General features: G+C 46.5%; 1 protein-coding gene across 2 annotated transcripts in view; it reads right to left on the bottom strand.

Annotated features, from left to right (window-relative positions):
- The window catches only part of DLG3 (discs large MAGUK scaffold protein 3), a 332,677-nt gene that overhangs the window by 298,940 nt on the left and 19,315 nt on the right, over nt 1-14,422 (bottom strand). For both annotated transcript variants that reach the window (XM_073556135.1, XM_073556134.1), the window contains exon 4: nt 4,212-4,349. In XM_073556135.1, coding sequence (XP_073412236.1) covers nt 4,212-4,349 — 138 coding nt within the window. The remainder of the gene's footprint in view (nt 1-4,211; nt 4,350-14,422) is intronic.

Genomic DNA, 14,422 nt, shown 5'->3' with positions numbered 1-14,422 from the left:
TGCTGGACTCCCCTCCTCAGCATGTTCCATTTGCTGCTCCATTTGTGGTGGTGCTGATGTCTGCTGCTGCTGCAGATGTCTGCTGCCTTCTCCTGCTCCTGGTTCTTGGCTTGGGTGGCATGTTGGGTGTGGCTGAGGGTCCCATTGTCTTGCTTTTATATATCTCCTGTGGGCAGAGCTACTGAGCATGCTCAGACCAAAAAACCGGATCCGGCGCATTGCGGCGCTCATAGGCTTTCATTGTGTGAAAAAGCCGGACGCGCCGGATCCGGCGTGTCCGGCTTTTTCGCCGGAGACAAAAAACGTTACAGTAGCCGTTTTTTCCAGACGCCGGATCGCGACACATTGCCGGATCCGGCGAAAACCGGATGAAACGCATGGCCATCCGGCGCGATCCGGCGCAAATGCAAGTCAATTGGGGGGAAACCGGATCCGGCATTGCATTTCGCCGGATCCGGTTTCTGTCAAAAGCGCCGGATCGCGCCTGACGGCGAAAACCTGATGTGTGAAAGAGGCCTAAGCCTGCGAGCAGGGACCTCATTCCTAATGTCACTGTTTATATTGTCTTAACTTGTATTGAATTTATTGTCTGTACATGTCCCCGCTTAATTGCAAAGTGCTGCGGAATATGTTGGCGCTATATAAATAAAAATTATTATTATTATATAATGCTACTACCACAGACAGTGTCCATTACATCTTGTCTCACAGAGCCAGTGTAAGGGAGAAGACTGGGCTGCGGGTACCTGCTTGCCCGCACCGGAACTGTTGAGGCTGCATCCCCTGTTGCTTGGGGAAAGAAATGAGAAGCCAGACCAACCTCATGACCTGGGTAGGCAGGGTGACATAAAAAGAAAAGCGCGCGCAGCAGCAGGGAGTTTGGTGCCAACCCGCAGCAGTGCGCAGTCAGTTGAGCGGCACGCTCAGTTCCCCTGAGTACCGGCCCCGCCGACTGCAGAGGTACCGCTGTGCTGAGAGGGGCTGTGCGTTCTGCAGTAGCTAGAGAGAGAGGAGGGCTCCATCCCGCGAGCACCGTAAATGTGCAGACCAGCGTCCGTTGACTTCCACTGCCAACATCGGGAACTTAAGTGAGAGAGGTGCAGAGTACCCGGTGACCACCCTAGAGCAAGGCGCCGTACATTCTGTGTCCGTGAGTACCACGCGCATGCCAGATAAGAGAGACCGGGTATGGGACAGACACTTGTGTCCTAATTTGCCAGTTTATACTTGCCGGTCTACGTTGGACCCGGACGGCGCTGTGGCCTTAATTGTCTCGGCCGCATCAACTTATGGACTGGGGGCTCAGTGAAAGGTACCAGAGACTGACCGCTGCCGCCAGAAGACAGATCCTCGTTACCTACAGGACCTTCTTGGACTAGCACCGCACCAGCCATTGTTGGCACTATTGAGTAGGGGGTCCATCTGGAGCTACGCTATGTAACTATATCGGCAAGCACATCGCGCCGATACAGTTACACTCTGCGACAGAATCAATCTCCCTGCTCTGTCACCTGGCCATTATGGTGCCACTGAGGAGGTGTTGGGGGACCATGTGTCAGCAGTGGGCCCCCCGCTCGTCATCGCAGGGTCAACTGTATCGGCTAGATGCCAATACAGCTGACCGCATTAATGAGAGAAGGAGCGTTAAGCTCCCTCTCCCATCATCCCCATCTCAGCATCTGACGTCACCGACGCCGACGCTGACAGGGGGTCGCAATGATGTCAGTATTCCAGTATTTGGTGCCCAATGTCTGGAGATGTGCGGGCACTCAGAGCACTGCGGGAACAACAAGGAGGAAGAGAGGTGAGATAATCACCTGTATGTAGCAGAGTGGATCGAGTTGTGGTAGCTTCTAGTCTATTTATAAAAAATAAAAAAATATAAAAGTTCAAATTACCCTCCATTCGCCCCATTCAAAATAAAGCAATAAAAAAAAATCAAACATACACATATTTGGTATCGTCACGCTCAGAATCACCCGATCTATCAATGAAAAAAGGATTAACCTGATTGCTAAACGGCGTAGTGAGAAAAGAAGTCAAAATGCCAGAATTACGTTTTTTTGTTGCCACAACATTACATTAAAATGCAATTACAAGCAATCAAAAGATTGTATCTGCACCAAAATGGTATCATTAAAAACATCAGCCTTCACCCAACCCGAGATCATGAAAAATGGAGACGCTATGTACGTATGGCGCCCCTGAGGGTTCAGTCGCCACAGAGGTACTGCACCTCACCCAGAGGTGTGGTACACCACTCTCAGGTAAGGAGGGAGCACCTCACAGGACTCTAACACCTGCACCCAACACACACCCTATAGCAGCAGGGCACCCTGGATGTACCCTACGGAAGGAGGATCTCAACCCTGCCTGGGTAGTAAAGGGCATTGGGAGGTGGGTGGAGTTAGTAGGATGAAAGAGAGAGAAGAGAGTTTAGTCAGAGGAGAGACATGAGGAGAAAGTGAAAGGGAGCAGACGTGCTGACAAGCAGCTCCCTGGAAAAACTGAAGGAAAGAGACAGAAGGAAGCTCCTGGAGAGAAGAAGGGATCCTAGAGGCATGGCGCAGTGACAATACTGACTAACGTTGGGTAGAGGCATAAGGTCATAGTGGGGTACCGGCTCCCTAGTCCAGTGAAATAATCATCAGACTCAGCTGGCAAGCTGGAGGCAGAGGCACCTGTAGGTACCTCAGCCACAAGCCACTGTTATCTTCTCTGAAAAGGCAGTCATATAGGAGCAAGGGGAGGCAGAGAGGACGTCGCTCGACAGGGTCCGCGACTGCTGACTTGGGACACTGACTGTGAGGTGTTGGGCAAAAAGAGGAGTAGAAACCACCACAGTGAGACGGCCAGAAAAGGCATATACTGAAGGGAGTTCTGGGAAGGTGTAGCCTGATCTACCTGGGAGCCCCTCACCTGGAGGACGCAGCACCAAGTGGGCATCTGTGTGCACCAGAACTGTGAGTAAACCTTTGGAACTGCACCCAGCTGTGTCCTTATTCCTGCGTCACCTATCCAACTCTGCTACATCTGCACTCATCAAACACAACATCTTTTCTATTACAACTGCCCTGGGACAAAGCTCTGCCTGTGGAGGGCTATACCAACTCTGCTTCATCACCATTAGTCCCAGAGGATGTGCAGTGCAGCGCTGGTCACCTCTGACCAGAAACCACAGGTGGAGTTACAAACACTTTATTACAAACTCTTATCCCTGTTCAAATTACTAATACTGACCTACAAGGCCATCTATAACCTGTCTCCCCAATATGTCTCTGAACTAATCTCCCGATACCTTCCCTCACATAATCTCCGATCCTCCCAAGACCTCCTTCTCTCCTCCACACTTATTTGCTCCTCACCCAACCGCCTCCAAGACTTCTCGCGAATAGCACCCATCCTCTGGAATTCTTTGCCCCAACATGTCCAACTATCAACCACATTCGGATCCTTCAGACGGAACCTGAAAACCCACCTCTTCAGGAAAGCCTACTGCCTGCAATGACCCCACTATCTCCTCACCACTATTGGAGATATCACCTCAACCAACACCGGAACTGCTGCAACCCCCCCAACCTACTGTCTCCTTCCCCACATCCTGTAGCATGCAAGCCCAAAAGGGCAGGGTCCTCTCCCCTCTGTATCAGTCTGTCATTGTAAGTTTGTTTACTGTAAGTGATATCTGTAATTTGTATTTAACCCCTTCTTATGTACAGCACCATGGAATCAATGGTGCTATATAAATAAATAATAATAATAATACCTTGTAAATATTCCCCTATTATTGGACGCCCAGGGTCACAGACCGGGTCACTGCTGTGGTGACACATCCCCTTTAAGAACCAACCCGGTACCTAGTATCCCCACTGCCCTGTCGGGCGATCCACTACGGGCACCGGAAAATCGCACAATTTTTTTAACAAAGTTTGGAATTTTTTTCCATCACTTTCAAAGAACCTAGACATGTTTGGTATCTACTGTATGTACTTGTAATGACCTGGAGTATCATAATGGCAGGTCAATTTTAGCATTTAGTGAACAAAGTAAAAAAGCAAAACAAAAAACAACTGTGGAATTGTACTTTTTTGCAATTTCACCGCACTTGGAATTTTTTTCTACTATAACATTATGTAAACATAAAACAAAAGTCCCATTGGTAACATTAATTGTGGCAAAACAAGTATGAACTTATACCTAGACAGTCTGACCTTGGGAAGAATGGTATGTTGTGGACAGAGTAATTTTTGCACAGTTTCCTTCTGTTCTGTAAACTTCCCAATTACACGAACACACTGAGGCTCCAAGGTGGATCCCATGTTATCTCTAATATCTGAATCTTGAATACTCTAAAAGAAATAATGTGAAGAAATGTTAGCATCAAGGAAGCACAAAAGTATATATGCCATATACAATTGTATTCCATGTACAGTACAGTGGCATGTAAAACTTTAACTATAAAATTACTGTTATTGTGAACAGTTAAGCAAGTTGAAGATGAAATGACCTCTAAAAGGCCTAAAGTTAAAGCTGACACATTTCCTTTGTATTTTAGGCAAATAAAATATTGTTTTTATCTTTTATATTTTAAAAGTTACAAAAAGGAAAATGGGCAGATACAAAAGTTTGAGCACCCTGCATGGTTGCTAATTAGTAACACCCCCTTTTGAAAGTATCACAGCTTGTAAATGATTTTTGTAGCCAGCCAAGTGTCTTTCAATTCTTGTTTGAGGGATTTTCATTTATTCTTCCTTGGAAAATTCTTCCAGTTTTGTGAAATTCCTGGGTCGTCTTGCATGCACTGCTTTTTGAGGTCTAGCCACAGATTTTCAATGATGTTCAGATCAGGGGACTGTGAGGGCCATTGTAAAACCTTCATCTTGCGCCTTTTTAGGTAGTCTATTTTGGATTTCAACTTCAGATTTTTAAAGATGGTGTTATGTTGGCATCAAGAATTTGTTGAAGTTTCACTGACTCCATTCTTCCCTCTAACCGTGAAATGTTCCCCGGGCCATTGTCTGCAACACAACCTCCAAGCATGCTTGATACACCCCCATGCTTAATGGTTAGCAAGATATTCTTTTCCTAAAATTCTGTGCCCTTTTTTCTCAAAACATACATTTGATCATTGTGGCCAAATAGTTCTATTTTAACCTCATTGGCCCACAGGACTTGTTTTCAAAATGCGTAAGGCTTGTTTAGATGTTCTTCTGCATACTTCTGACTCTGAATTTTATGGTGAGGATGCAGCAGAGGTCTTCTTCTGATGACACTTCCATGAAGGTCATAATATGTACAGGTGTTACTGAACATTAAAACAATGTACCACAACTCCAGATTCTGCTAAATCTTTCTGAAGATCTTTTGCAGTCAAACGGGGTTCTGATTTGCATATCTAGCAAACCTACAAGCAGCTCTATCTATCTTCTTATAGCCGTTGACTGCTTTGTGGGTCTCCACAATTTTCATTTTCAGAGTGCTAGGCAACTGCTTAGAAGAACCCATGGCTGCTGTGTTTTGGCTCAAGGTTAGAGGAGACTGGGTTTTATAATAATATTATCTTTATTTATATAGCGCCAACATATACTGCAGCGCTTTAGGTAGCTGGCTTAGTGATAGAAAACAAAGAGTGGTTATTAATGGTGGTTATTAATGGTGCTTATTCAGATTGGACCAGGGTTACTAGTGGGGTACCACAGGGTTCTGTATTGGGCCCCCTACTATTTAATATATTTATTAATGATCTAGTGGATGGCTTACACAGTAAAATATCAGTATTTGCAGATGATACAAAACTATGTAAGGTAGATAACACAAAGGAGGACAGTTTGCAACTACAGACAGATTTGAGTAAATTGGAGAATTGGGCTGAAAAATGGCAAATGAGGTTTAACACAGATAAGTGTAAGGTTATGCACACGGGAAGGAGAAACAGATGCTATAATTACTTACTAAATGGGAAACTGCTGGGGAAATCAGACATGGAAAAAGACTTAGGCATCTTAGTCAATAAGAAGCTAAATTGGAGTGCCCAGTGTCAGGCAGCTGCCACCAAAACAAATAGGGTCATGGGATGCATTAGAAGAGGTCTGGGGACATGAGATGAAAACATAATTCTCCCTCTGTACAAATCACTCGTCAGACCACACTTGGAGTATGGTGTGCAATTTTGGACACCGGTGCTCAAGAAAGACATTAATGAACTTGAAAGGGTTCAAAGGCGGGCTACTAAAATGATAAATGAAGTTGGTTCACTACAATACCCAGAAAGGTTATCAAAATTAGGTCTATTTACTCTAGAAAAGAGAAGACTTAGGGGAGACCTAATATATATGTACAAGTATATCAGAGGGCAATACAGAGATCTATCCAATGAACTGTTTGTATCAAGGACTGTGACAAGAACAAGGGGGCATTCTCTTTGTTTGGAGGAAAGACAATTTCTGCACCAGCATAGAAGAGGGTTCTTCACGGTAAGAGCAGTGAGGCTCTGGAATTCTCTTCCTGAGGAAGTGGTGATGGCTAACTCACTGAATGAATTTAAGAAAGGAATGGATGCTTTTCTTGTGAGTAACAGTATAGAAGGTTACGAATAACAGAATATTATAGGTAGATGGTTGACCCAGCTTAGGGGAAGGAATTTTTTTCCCTATTGAGAAAATTGGCTTCTACTCTGTGGATTTTTTGCCTTCCCCAGGATCAACAATGCAGAACAGCTGCACTAAAAATAGGCTGAACTAGATGGACATAAGGTCTTCCTTCAGCCTTCAAAACTATGTTACTATGTTACTATGCTTTACAGTTTGCAAACCTTTTCATCGCTGTCCCCGATGGGGCTCACAATCTAAATTCCCTATCAGTATGTCTTTGGAATGTGGGAGGAAACGGGAGAACCTGGAGGAAACCCACGCAAACATGGGGAGAACATACAAACTCCTTGCAGATGTTGTCCTTGATTGAATTTGAACCCAGGACCCCAGCGCTCAAAGGTTGCAGTGCTAACCACTGAGCCTTATAAAAAGCTGAGAAATTTGCATCACCTGGCCTTTCCTAATGATGATAATGAACAAGCCATAAACTTAGCAGGCTAATTAAGGTCCAAAATGTTGGTCAAAGTTATCTGAGTACACATCTCAAAGGGTGCTTAAACTGTTGCGTCTGCCCATTTTCCTTTTTGTAATTTTTAAAATGTAACAAATGACTATATATTTATGTTGCCTAAAATACAATGGAAATGTGTCATCTTTAACTTTTGACCTTTTAGAAATATTTTATATTCAGCTTGCTTAACTGTTTACAATTAGAGATGAGTGTAACAATTATATGGGTACTATGGAATCTTATTGCGTGGGATAATATGACACTGAGACCAAAGTTGATGAAAATAAGTGTATTTAACAAGTGTAACCAAACTAACAGGGCACTTCCTGCAATAGTAACAAAGACACAGCACAATATAGAATGATGCAAGTAAAGCAAAACTATCAAGAACCCTGCTGCAGACTTACAGCAGGAGTTTGTGCACGTGTTACAGAAGGACAGAGAGTGTGTGAGGAGCACTGCGATGAGCTTACCTGCCAGAGCGCAGGACCTGAGACACGCGACCTATCAGTCTGCCTATGGGGGGTGCTGCCTTACCTATCAGTCTGTCTATGGGGGGTGCTGACTTACGTATCAGTCTGCCTATGGGGAGGGAGGGGTTTTCTGCCTTACCTATTAGTCTGCCTATGGGGGGTGCTGCCTTACTTATCAGTCTGTCTATGGGGGGTGCTGACTTACCTATTAGTCTGCCTATGGGGGGGTGCTGCCTTACCTATCAGTCTGTCTATGGGGGTGCTGACTTACCTATTAGTCTGCCTATGGGGGGGTGCTGCCTTACCTATCAGTCTGCCTTTGGGGGGGTGCTGACTTACCTATTAGTCTGCCTATGGGGGGGTGCTGCCTTACCTATCAGTCTGCCTTTGGGGGGGTGCTGCCTTACCTATCAGTCTGCCTATGGGGTGTACTGCCTTACCTTACAGTCTGCTTATGGGGGAGTTCTGCCTTACCTTACAGTCTGCCTATGGGGTGGGTGCTGTCTTACATTACAGCCTGCCTATGGGGGGTGCTGCCTTATATTACAGTCTGCCTATGAGAGGGTACTGCCTTACATTACAGTCTGCTTATGGGGGGCTGCATTATTCTACAGAGTCTGCCTATGGGGGGCTGCATTATACTGTAGAGTCTGCCTATGGGGAGTGCATTATACTACATTAGGGGCTACTGTATCTGGTGTATTATGCTATATTGAGGCTATCTAGGGTACCATCATACAGCGTGGAGATTACAGTAAGGGGCCCATCATACAGTGTTGAAGCTATCAAAAAGTTTGGGGGATAGTAAGGGGTCAGTATATATACAGTGAGGGGGGCATTATAATGTGTATAAGAGAGCATCATACTGTGTATAGGGGAGCTGTACAGGGGGGGAATCTGGACATTATTAAATGTAAAATGAGCACTTATTGCTATAGGGGAACTCAGGGAACTGTGACTGTCAAAGGGGCACACACAGGGCATTATTACTTTCTAGGGGGCAAAATGTGGGCACTGTTTTATAGGGCACTTGCACCAGGCATCACTATATTCTAGATGGTTGCTTTAGAATTTAAAGGGCACATAGAACCACAGAGCAGGTGCAGTAATAGGGACACATACTGCAGGAGCGGCAGGTTGGGGATACATGGTGATGGGGCTGGAATATGATAAGTGAAACTTGTCTTTCTTGTATTCTCTGTAGCCGAGTACTGGCTGGAGAATTGTCATTGTCGGTCTGGGCCAGAAGGAAAATGTGACATCATAACCCTGCAAAACCCTGATCTGGACTTTGCTGATTTTAAGGACATGGCTATTTGGGTCCTGCAGGAATCAACTGACAGCTGTCCAGCGCCCCCTAGGCGCCCAGCGTTCACCTACCACCAGGAAACAACATCTTTCCCTTCCATCCCCGTGGAGGCTGATGCACAGACTCTGGATAAAGATCCCACAGAAGAGCTGCGTCTTCAGGTCCAGGAGTTGACCAAAGGGATGGCTGCACTTACCAAAACCGTGCAGTCCCTGCATGTGTCCTCCGAAGAAAAGATCCATCTTGCTTCTAGTCCAGAGGATGTCCCGTGGCTCCGGAGGAGGAGAGCCCCGCCACTCCGAGGGAGGAACAACGATCGCTATGACCAGGACGGACGTCCTATCTGTCGTCGCTGCTACAAGGCCGGTCATCTTGCAAGATTTTGTCCTTTAAGCGAGCAACCCCTGGGGCAGAGGGACAACCCCCAGGAGTAGGATCACAAGGCCCAAGGAACTGGCGAGCCAAGTATGTTGGAGGGAGACCGATCCTTCCTGTGGTGATTGACGGCATCCCCATGAACGCTTTGCTAGACACTGGCTCCCAGGTGACCACTATGCCGTACATTCTTTACAAGTGGTATTGGGCTGATTCTGAACTCACCCGTGGCCCAACTGATGAACTAACAGTAGTTGCCAGTAATGGTCAGTTTTACCACAAGTGGGATGTAAAGAAATTACTGTTAAAGTGGGGAGGGAGGAGTTAAAATCTCAAGGTCTGATAGTTGTGGATTTTGATCGACGTGAATGTAATCCCATGATGACTCTTGGTACAAATGTAATTGAAAATTGTCTTTCCGAGGTTATTGTCTTGTTGCAACAGGTGGCTGAGACTGCTGGTTCCAGTGAACAATGAGTCCTGCAGAAGGAGATCAAGGCCCTGATGCAAAGACAACAGGTAGAACTCTCTGGCGGAGAAATTGGTAGTGTCAGAGTGAGTGATGCTTTCCCCATTGCAATACCCCCCAGATGTGAAATCTTGATTTGGTGTCGGGCAGCCATAGGCCTCAGAGGGAAAGATTACCAGGCATTGGTGGAGCCAGTATACTCTGATAGCAGGCCCACTGTCCTGACAGCCAGAGGGGTGGTTGATGTACGTAAAGGGAGAATACCTGTACGCCTTTTGAATTGTGGGGAGGAGGAGGCTACAACACCTCGGTACGCCACAGTTGCTAAGCTGCTCACTATTAATAACAACTCTTTGCAGGCAGCAGAGCCCTTGGTCTCATCCGATCAGGTGGAGGACGATGGCTCTGTGAAGCAGATGGAAGAGTGGTGCCAGCAACTGCAGGTGGGGACTGACTCTACACCTTCATACCATAAAAATGGGGTTTACAGAGTGACACAAGAATATGAGCGGGTATTCAGTAAACACCCACTAGATTTTGGGCAGGCAAAAGGGGTTCAACATCATATCCCCACTGGAGATCATCCACCCATTAAAGAAAGGTACCGGCCTATACCCCCAACACAGTACCAATGTGCCAAAGGTATGTTGAGAGAGATGAAGGAAGCAGGGGTCATCAGAGACAGTTGTAGACCCTGGGCAGCTCCAATAGTTTTTGTAATGAAAAAGGATGGTACCATGAGAATGTGTGTTGATTACAGGAAAATTAACAGCATTACACATAAAGATGCCTACCCAGTACCCAGAATTGAAGAGTCATTAGCTGCACTTAAAACTGCTATCTACTTTTCCACCTTAGATCTCACTAGTGGGTATTGGCAGACAAGGAGAAAACAGCATTTACCACTCCAATGGGTCTCTGTGAGTTCAACTATATGCGATTCGTGTTCTGCACTGCCCCAGGAACATTTCAACGGCTGATGGAGTGCTGCCTGGGACACATGAACTTTGAGACAGTCCTGTTGTACTTTGATGACGTCATTGTTTTCTCCAAGACTTATGAAGATCATCTGGAGCACCTGGCTGAAGTGTTTGAAGCCTTGTCCAATTTTGGCCTGAAGGCGAAGCCTTCCAAATGCCACCTCCTGAAGCCCAAGGTACAGTACCTCATCATGTAGTGAGTGCAGAAGGTGTGGCACCAGACCCTGACAAAGTCACAGTCATCCGGGACTGGCCGAAGCCCAGCAACCTCCATGAAGTACGCCAATTCCTCGGGTTGGTAGGCTACTACCGAAGGTTCATCAAAGACTTCGCTGAACTAGCCACTCCTATGCAAAATCTGCTGGTGGGGCAGTCCAAGAAAGCCAAACAGAAGAATTCCACATTTGAATGGACTGAGGAGTTGGAGAGGTCCTTCACCAGACTGAAGATGGCTCTCACAGGAGATGAAGTTCTGGCCTACCCAGATTATGACAAACCCTTTGTGTTGTATACTGATGCCAGCAACGTGGAACTTGGAGCAGTACTGTCACAGGTACAGAATGGCAGAGAAAGAGTGATCTCCTACGCCAGCAGGAAGCTTCGTCCCACTGAAAGGAACCCTGACAACTACAGTTCCTTCAAGCTGGAGTTCCTCGCCATAGTCTGGGCTGTGACTGAAAGATTCAAGCATTACCTAGCTTCAGGCAAGTTTACCATCTTCACAGACAACAACCCGTTGACTCACTTGGACACTGCAAAACTGGGTGCACTGGAGCAGCGATGGATGGCTCGGCTGTCTAACTATGAGTTTACCATCATGTACCGGGCAGGGCACAAGAATGCCAATGCTGATGAGCTGTTCAGAATGCCTAATCTATCAGATGCAGGAGAAGACCCTGAGGCTCTTGAAGAAATAGAGTTACCTCCCTTCCACCGGCCACTTGCGGCCCAGCGTGCTCATTGAGTGAGAAACAGACGGTATGGCTTGAAAGAGGTCACCCTAAATCCATTGCCCCATCATGACTGGGCAGAAACTCAGGATAGTGACCCCGCAGTCCACCTGGTGAAGGAGCTACTGTCACAAGCTGACTCACGTCCAGAGTCTAATGCTCCTGAAGAAACACAGCAGTTATGGAAGGAAAGAGGTCAGCTGTTAATTTATGAAGGAAAGCTGTGTCGGGGGAGTATCAATGCCCGCACTCATGAGCTGGTTTGGCAGGTGATAGTCCCAAAGAGAGAGGCATCAATGGTCCTGGAAGCATACCACAATGGAGCTGGACACTTCGGATGGAAGAAGTTGGAAGCATTGCTCCGGGAGAGGTTCTACTGGGCTGGTATGAGGAAAGCCATTGAGAGGTGGTGCCGGGAGTGTGGACAATGTAACCTGCGCAGAAAGGATCGAAACAGCCAGAGAGCTCCTCTACAGCCAATCATCACCAAACAGCCACATGAGTTGGTAGCCCTGTACCATGTGAAACTGGTTCCCAGCCGGTCAGGCTACATCTATGCTCTTCCCATCGTAGACCACTACTCAAGATTCCTGGTAGTTGTGCCTGTCAAAGATCAAACAGCCAGGACAGCAGCCAGAGCCTTTCAACAGCACTGCTGTAGACCACATGGATATCCTGAGCAAGTGCTTATAAATCAAGGTCCCGCCTTTGAGGCAGAAGTGTTCCAGGAATTCTGTAACTTGTATGGTTGTAAGAAGATCCGGACAACACCGTATCACCCACAGACCAATGGCATGTGTGAGAAGATGAACCAGGTAGTGATTGACCTACTGAAGACCTTGCCTTTGGAGGAGAGGAATCTGTGGCCAGAAAAGTTGCCAGATCTGGTGGACCTCTACAACCACATTCCTGTGAATTCCACCAACTGCACTCCAGCCTACCTAATGAGAGCAAGGCCTGGTAAACTGCCTATTGATTTGGACATGGGAGTCCTGACACCTGAAGTAACATCACCAGATGCTGACTGGGATACAGAGAGGCAGCAACAGTACAGAAGAGTACAAGAATGTGTGGAAGAGTTTAGCTCAGGCAAGACAAAAGCAAGAAAGGCACTACAATCAGCATGCACCTGCAGTTCCCTTGTCACCAGGAGAGCAAGTTCTCAAGAGGAAAAGAAGATTGCATAAATTGGATGACCAATGGGAAGCTGAACCCTACACCATTCTACCCTCAAACTTTGACAATACCAAGGTGTGTCTTATTAGCAAAGATGGAGGAGAAACCTCAGCAGCAATATCAAGGGATCATTTGAAATTATGTCCTGACCAGTTAAAAGAAAGAATGGAAGAACAAGATAACATCCAACCCACAGAAGAAGAGAATGTCAGCACCATACTTGGAGAATTCCCTGCAAATTGGACTAAAGTAAATGATGCAAGAGTGGTGCCAGTGTTGACATTTCCCCAATTGGTAGCACAGGAAGACGTGACTCAAGAAAATCCTGAAGATCAGGAAAATCAGGCAGCAGATGCCACACCAGTAGTGGAGCCAGAGAACCCTCGCCCTGCCAGTGGTGAACCTGTTATGCCCATGATGAGTCTAAGAGTCCACAGACAGTCTAGTATCCCTGTGCCATGCAGAACCACCAGTAGTGTATTCAGTACATTACACACTACACCAGTATTACACAGGTCTACCCGTACTACACAAGGTATACCACCCATCAGATATCGTATATAGCTAAAGTTAATGTGAATGTTGAAATTGAATGTATATATGTAACTGTTCTCAAGTTTTGTGCCTACAGGTAACCTGTAAGAGTTTCTTTTGAATTTGCCAGTTTTGTTTTATGGACACTGAACCACAGGACTTGTGTGGTCACCAACTTGTATATAGTTCCCCATTTGCCCAGGAATGGACCATGGACATTGATGCTTGGACTTGTCATCATAGGACTATTTTTGGAGCTCTTGGTTTTTGTAAATTTTTCCCTTTTTACAAATCGTGTACAATTATAATTGTTCACATTGTCTAACTCTTTATATGTTTTTCATGTTTTGTTCAGCCCAGGAGTGCTGACTTGCACTAGGGGGGAATGTGGTGCCCCCAGGAGTATGGCCGCCACAGTGACTTTGCCTTCCTCCAGGGAGGGTGATGTCATGCTTGGAAGCAGTGAAGGGTCTCTCTCGCAGTTAACCTATACATGCAACACAGTTCCACTCCAGGCCAGCAGGGGGACTCTGAACCGGATTTGAAGGGAGGAGTGCTCTCTCAGGGCCAAGAGGAAGGAGTGGTCAGTGAGTGTGAGGAGGTCCACGTGTGCAGACATGTGGAGAGAAGCTGGAGGTTGAGCTGAGGAAAGAGAGCTCCCTCACAGTGAGAGCGCATGAACTGGAGCCTGGTCTCCACAGTTGTACGGATACTATCGGTCCTGCAACAGACACCAGAGGAGTAGGAGACTGTAAATGCCCTACTCCCATCTAAGACTCGGAGGCACAACAGCACGGAGTGAGCCAAGAGAGGAATACGGCTACAGCTGTCTGCCATACGAGGGGTGCTAGTAGAAGAGAATTAGGAGGAACTTCAGTGTAACTCAGTACTAGGAGTACTTCACTCAAATAAGTGCTAAGAAGGAGACTGCACAGCCCATCTGCTGAGAGAGAATCCCTGAGCTGCTTCCAGGCTAGCCTGCTCCAGTACCATCTGTAATCAGGACCCTGGACTGCATTCTGTAAAGGTACAGAAATTGCACCCCGCTGTGTCTT

Source organism: Dendrobates tinctorius, unplaced genomic scaffold (genome assembly GCF_039654945.1).
Source record: "Dendrobates tinctorius isolate UK_male_01 unplaced genomic scaffold, ASM3965494v1 ptg000231l, whole genome shotgun sequence".
NCBI lineage: Eukaryota > Metazoa > Chordata > Amphibia > Anura > Dendrobatidae > Dendrobates > Dendrobates tinctorius.
The sequence above is the reverse complement of the archived record's forward strand: the minus strand, read 5'-3'. Positions and strand labels throughout refer to the sequence as shown.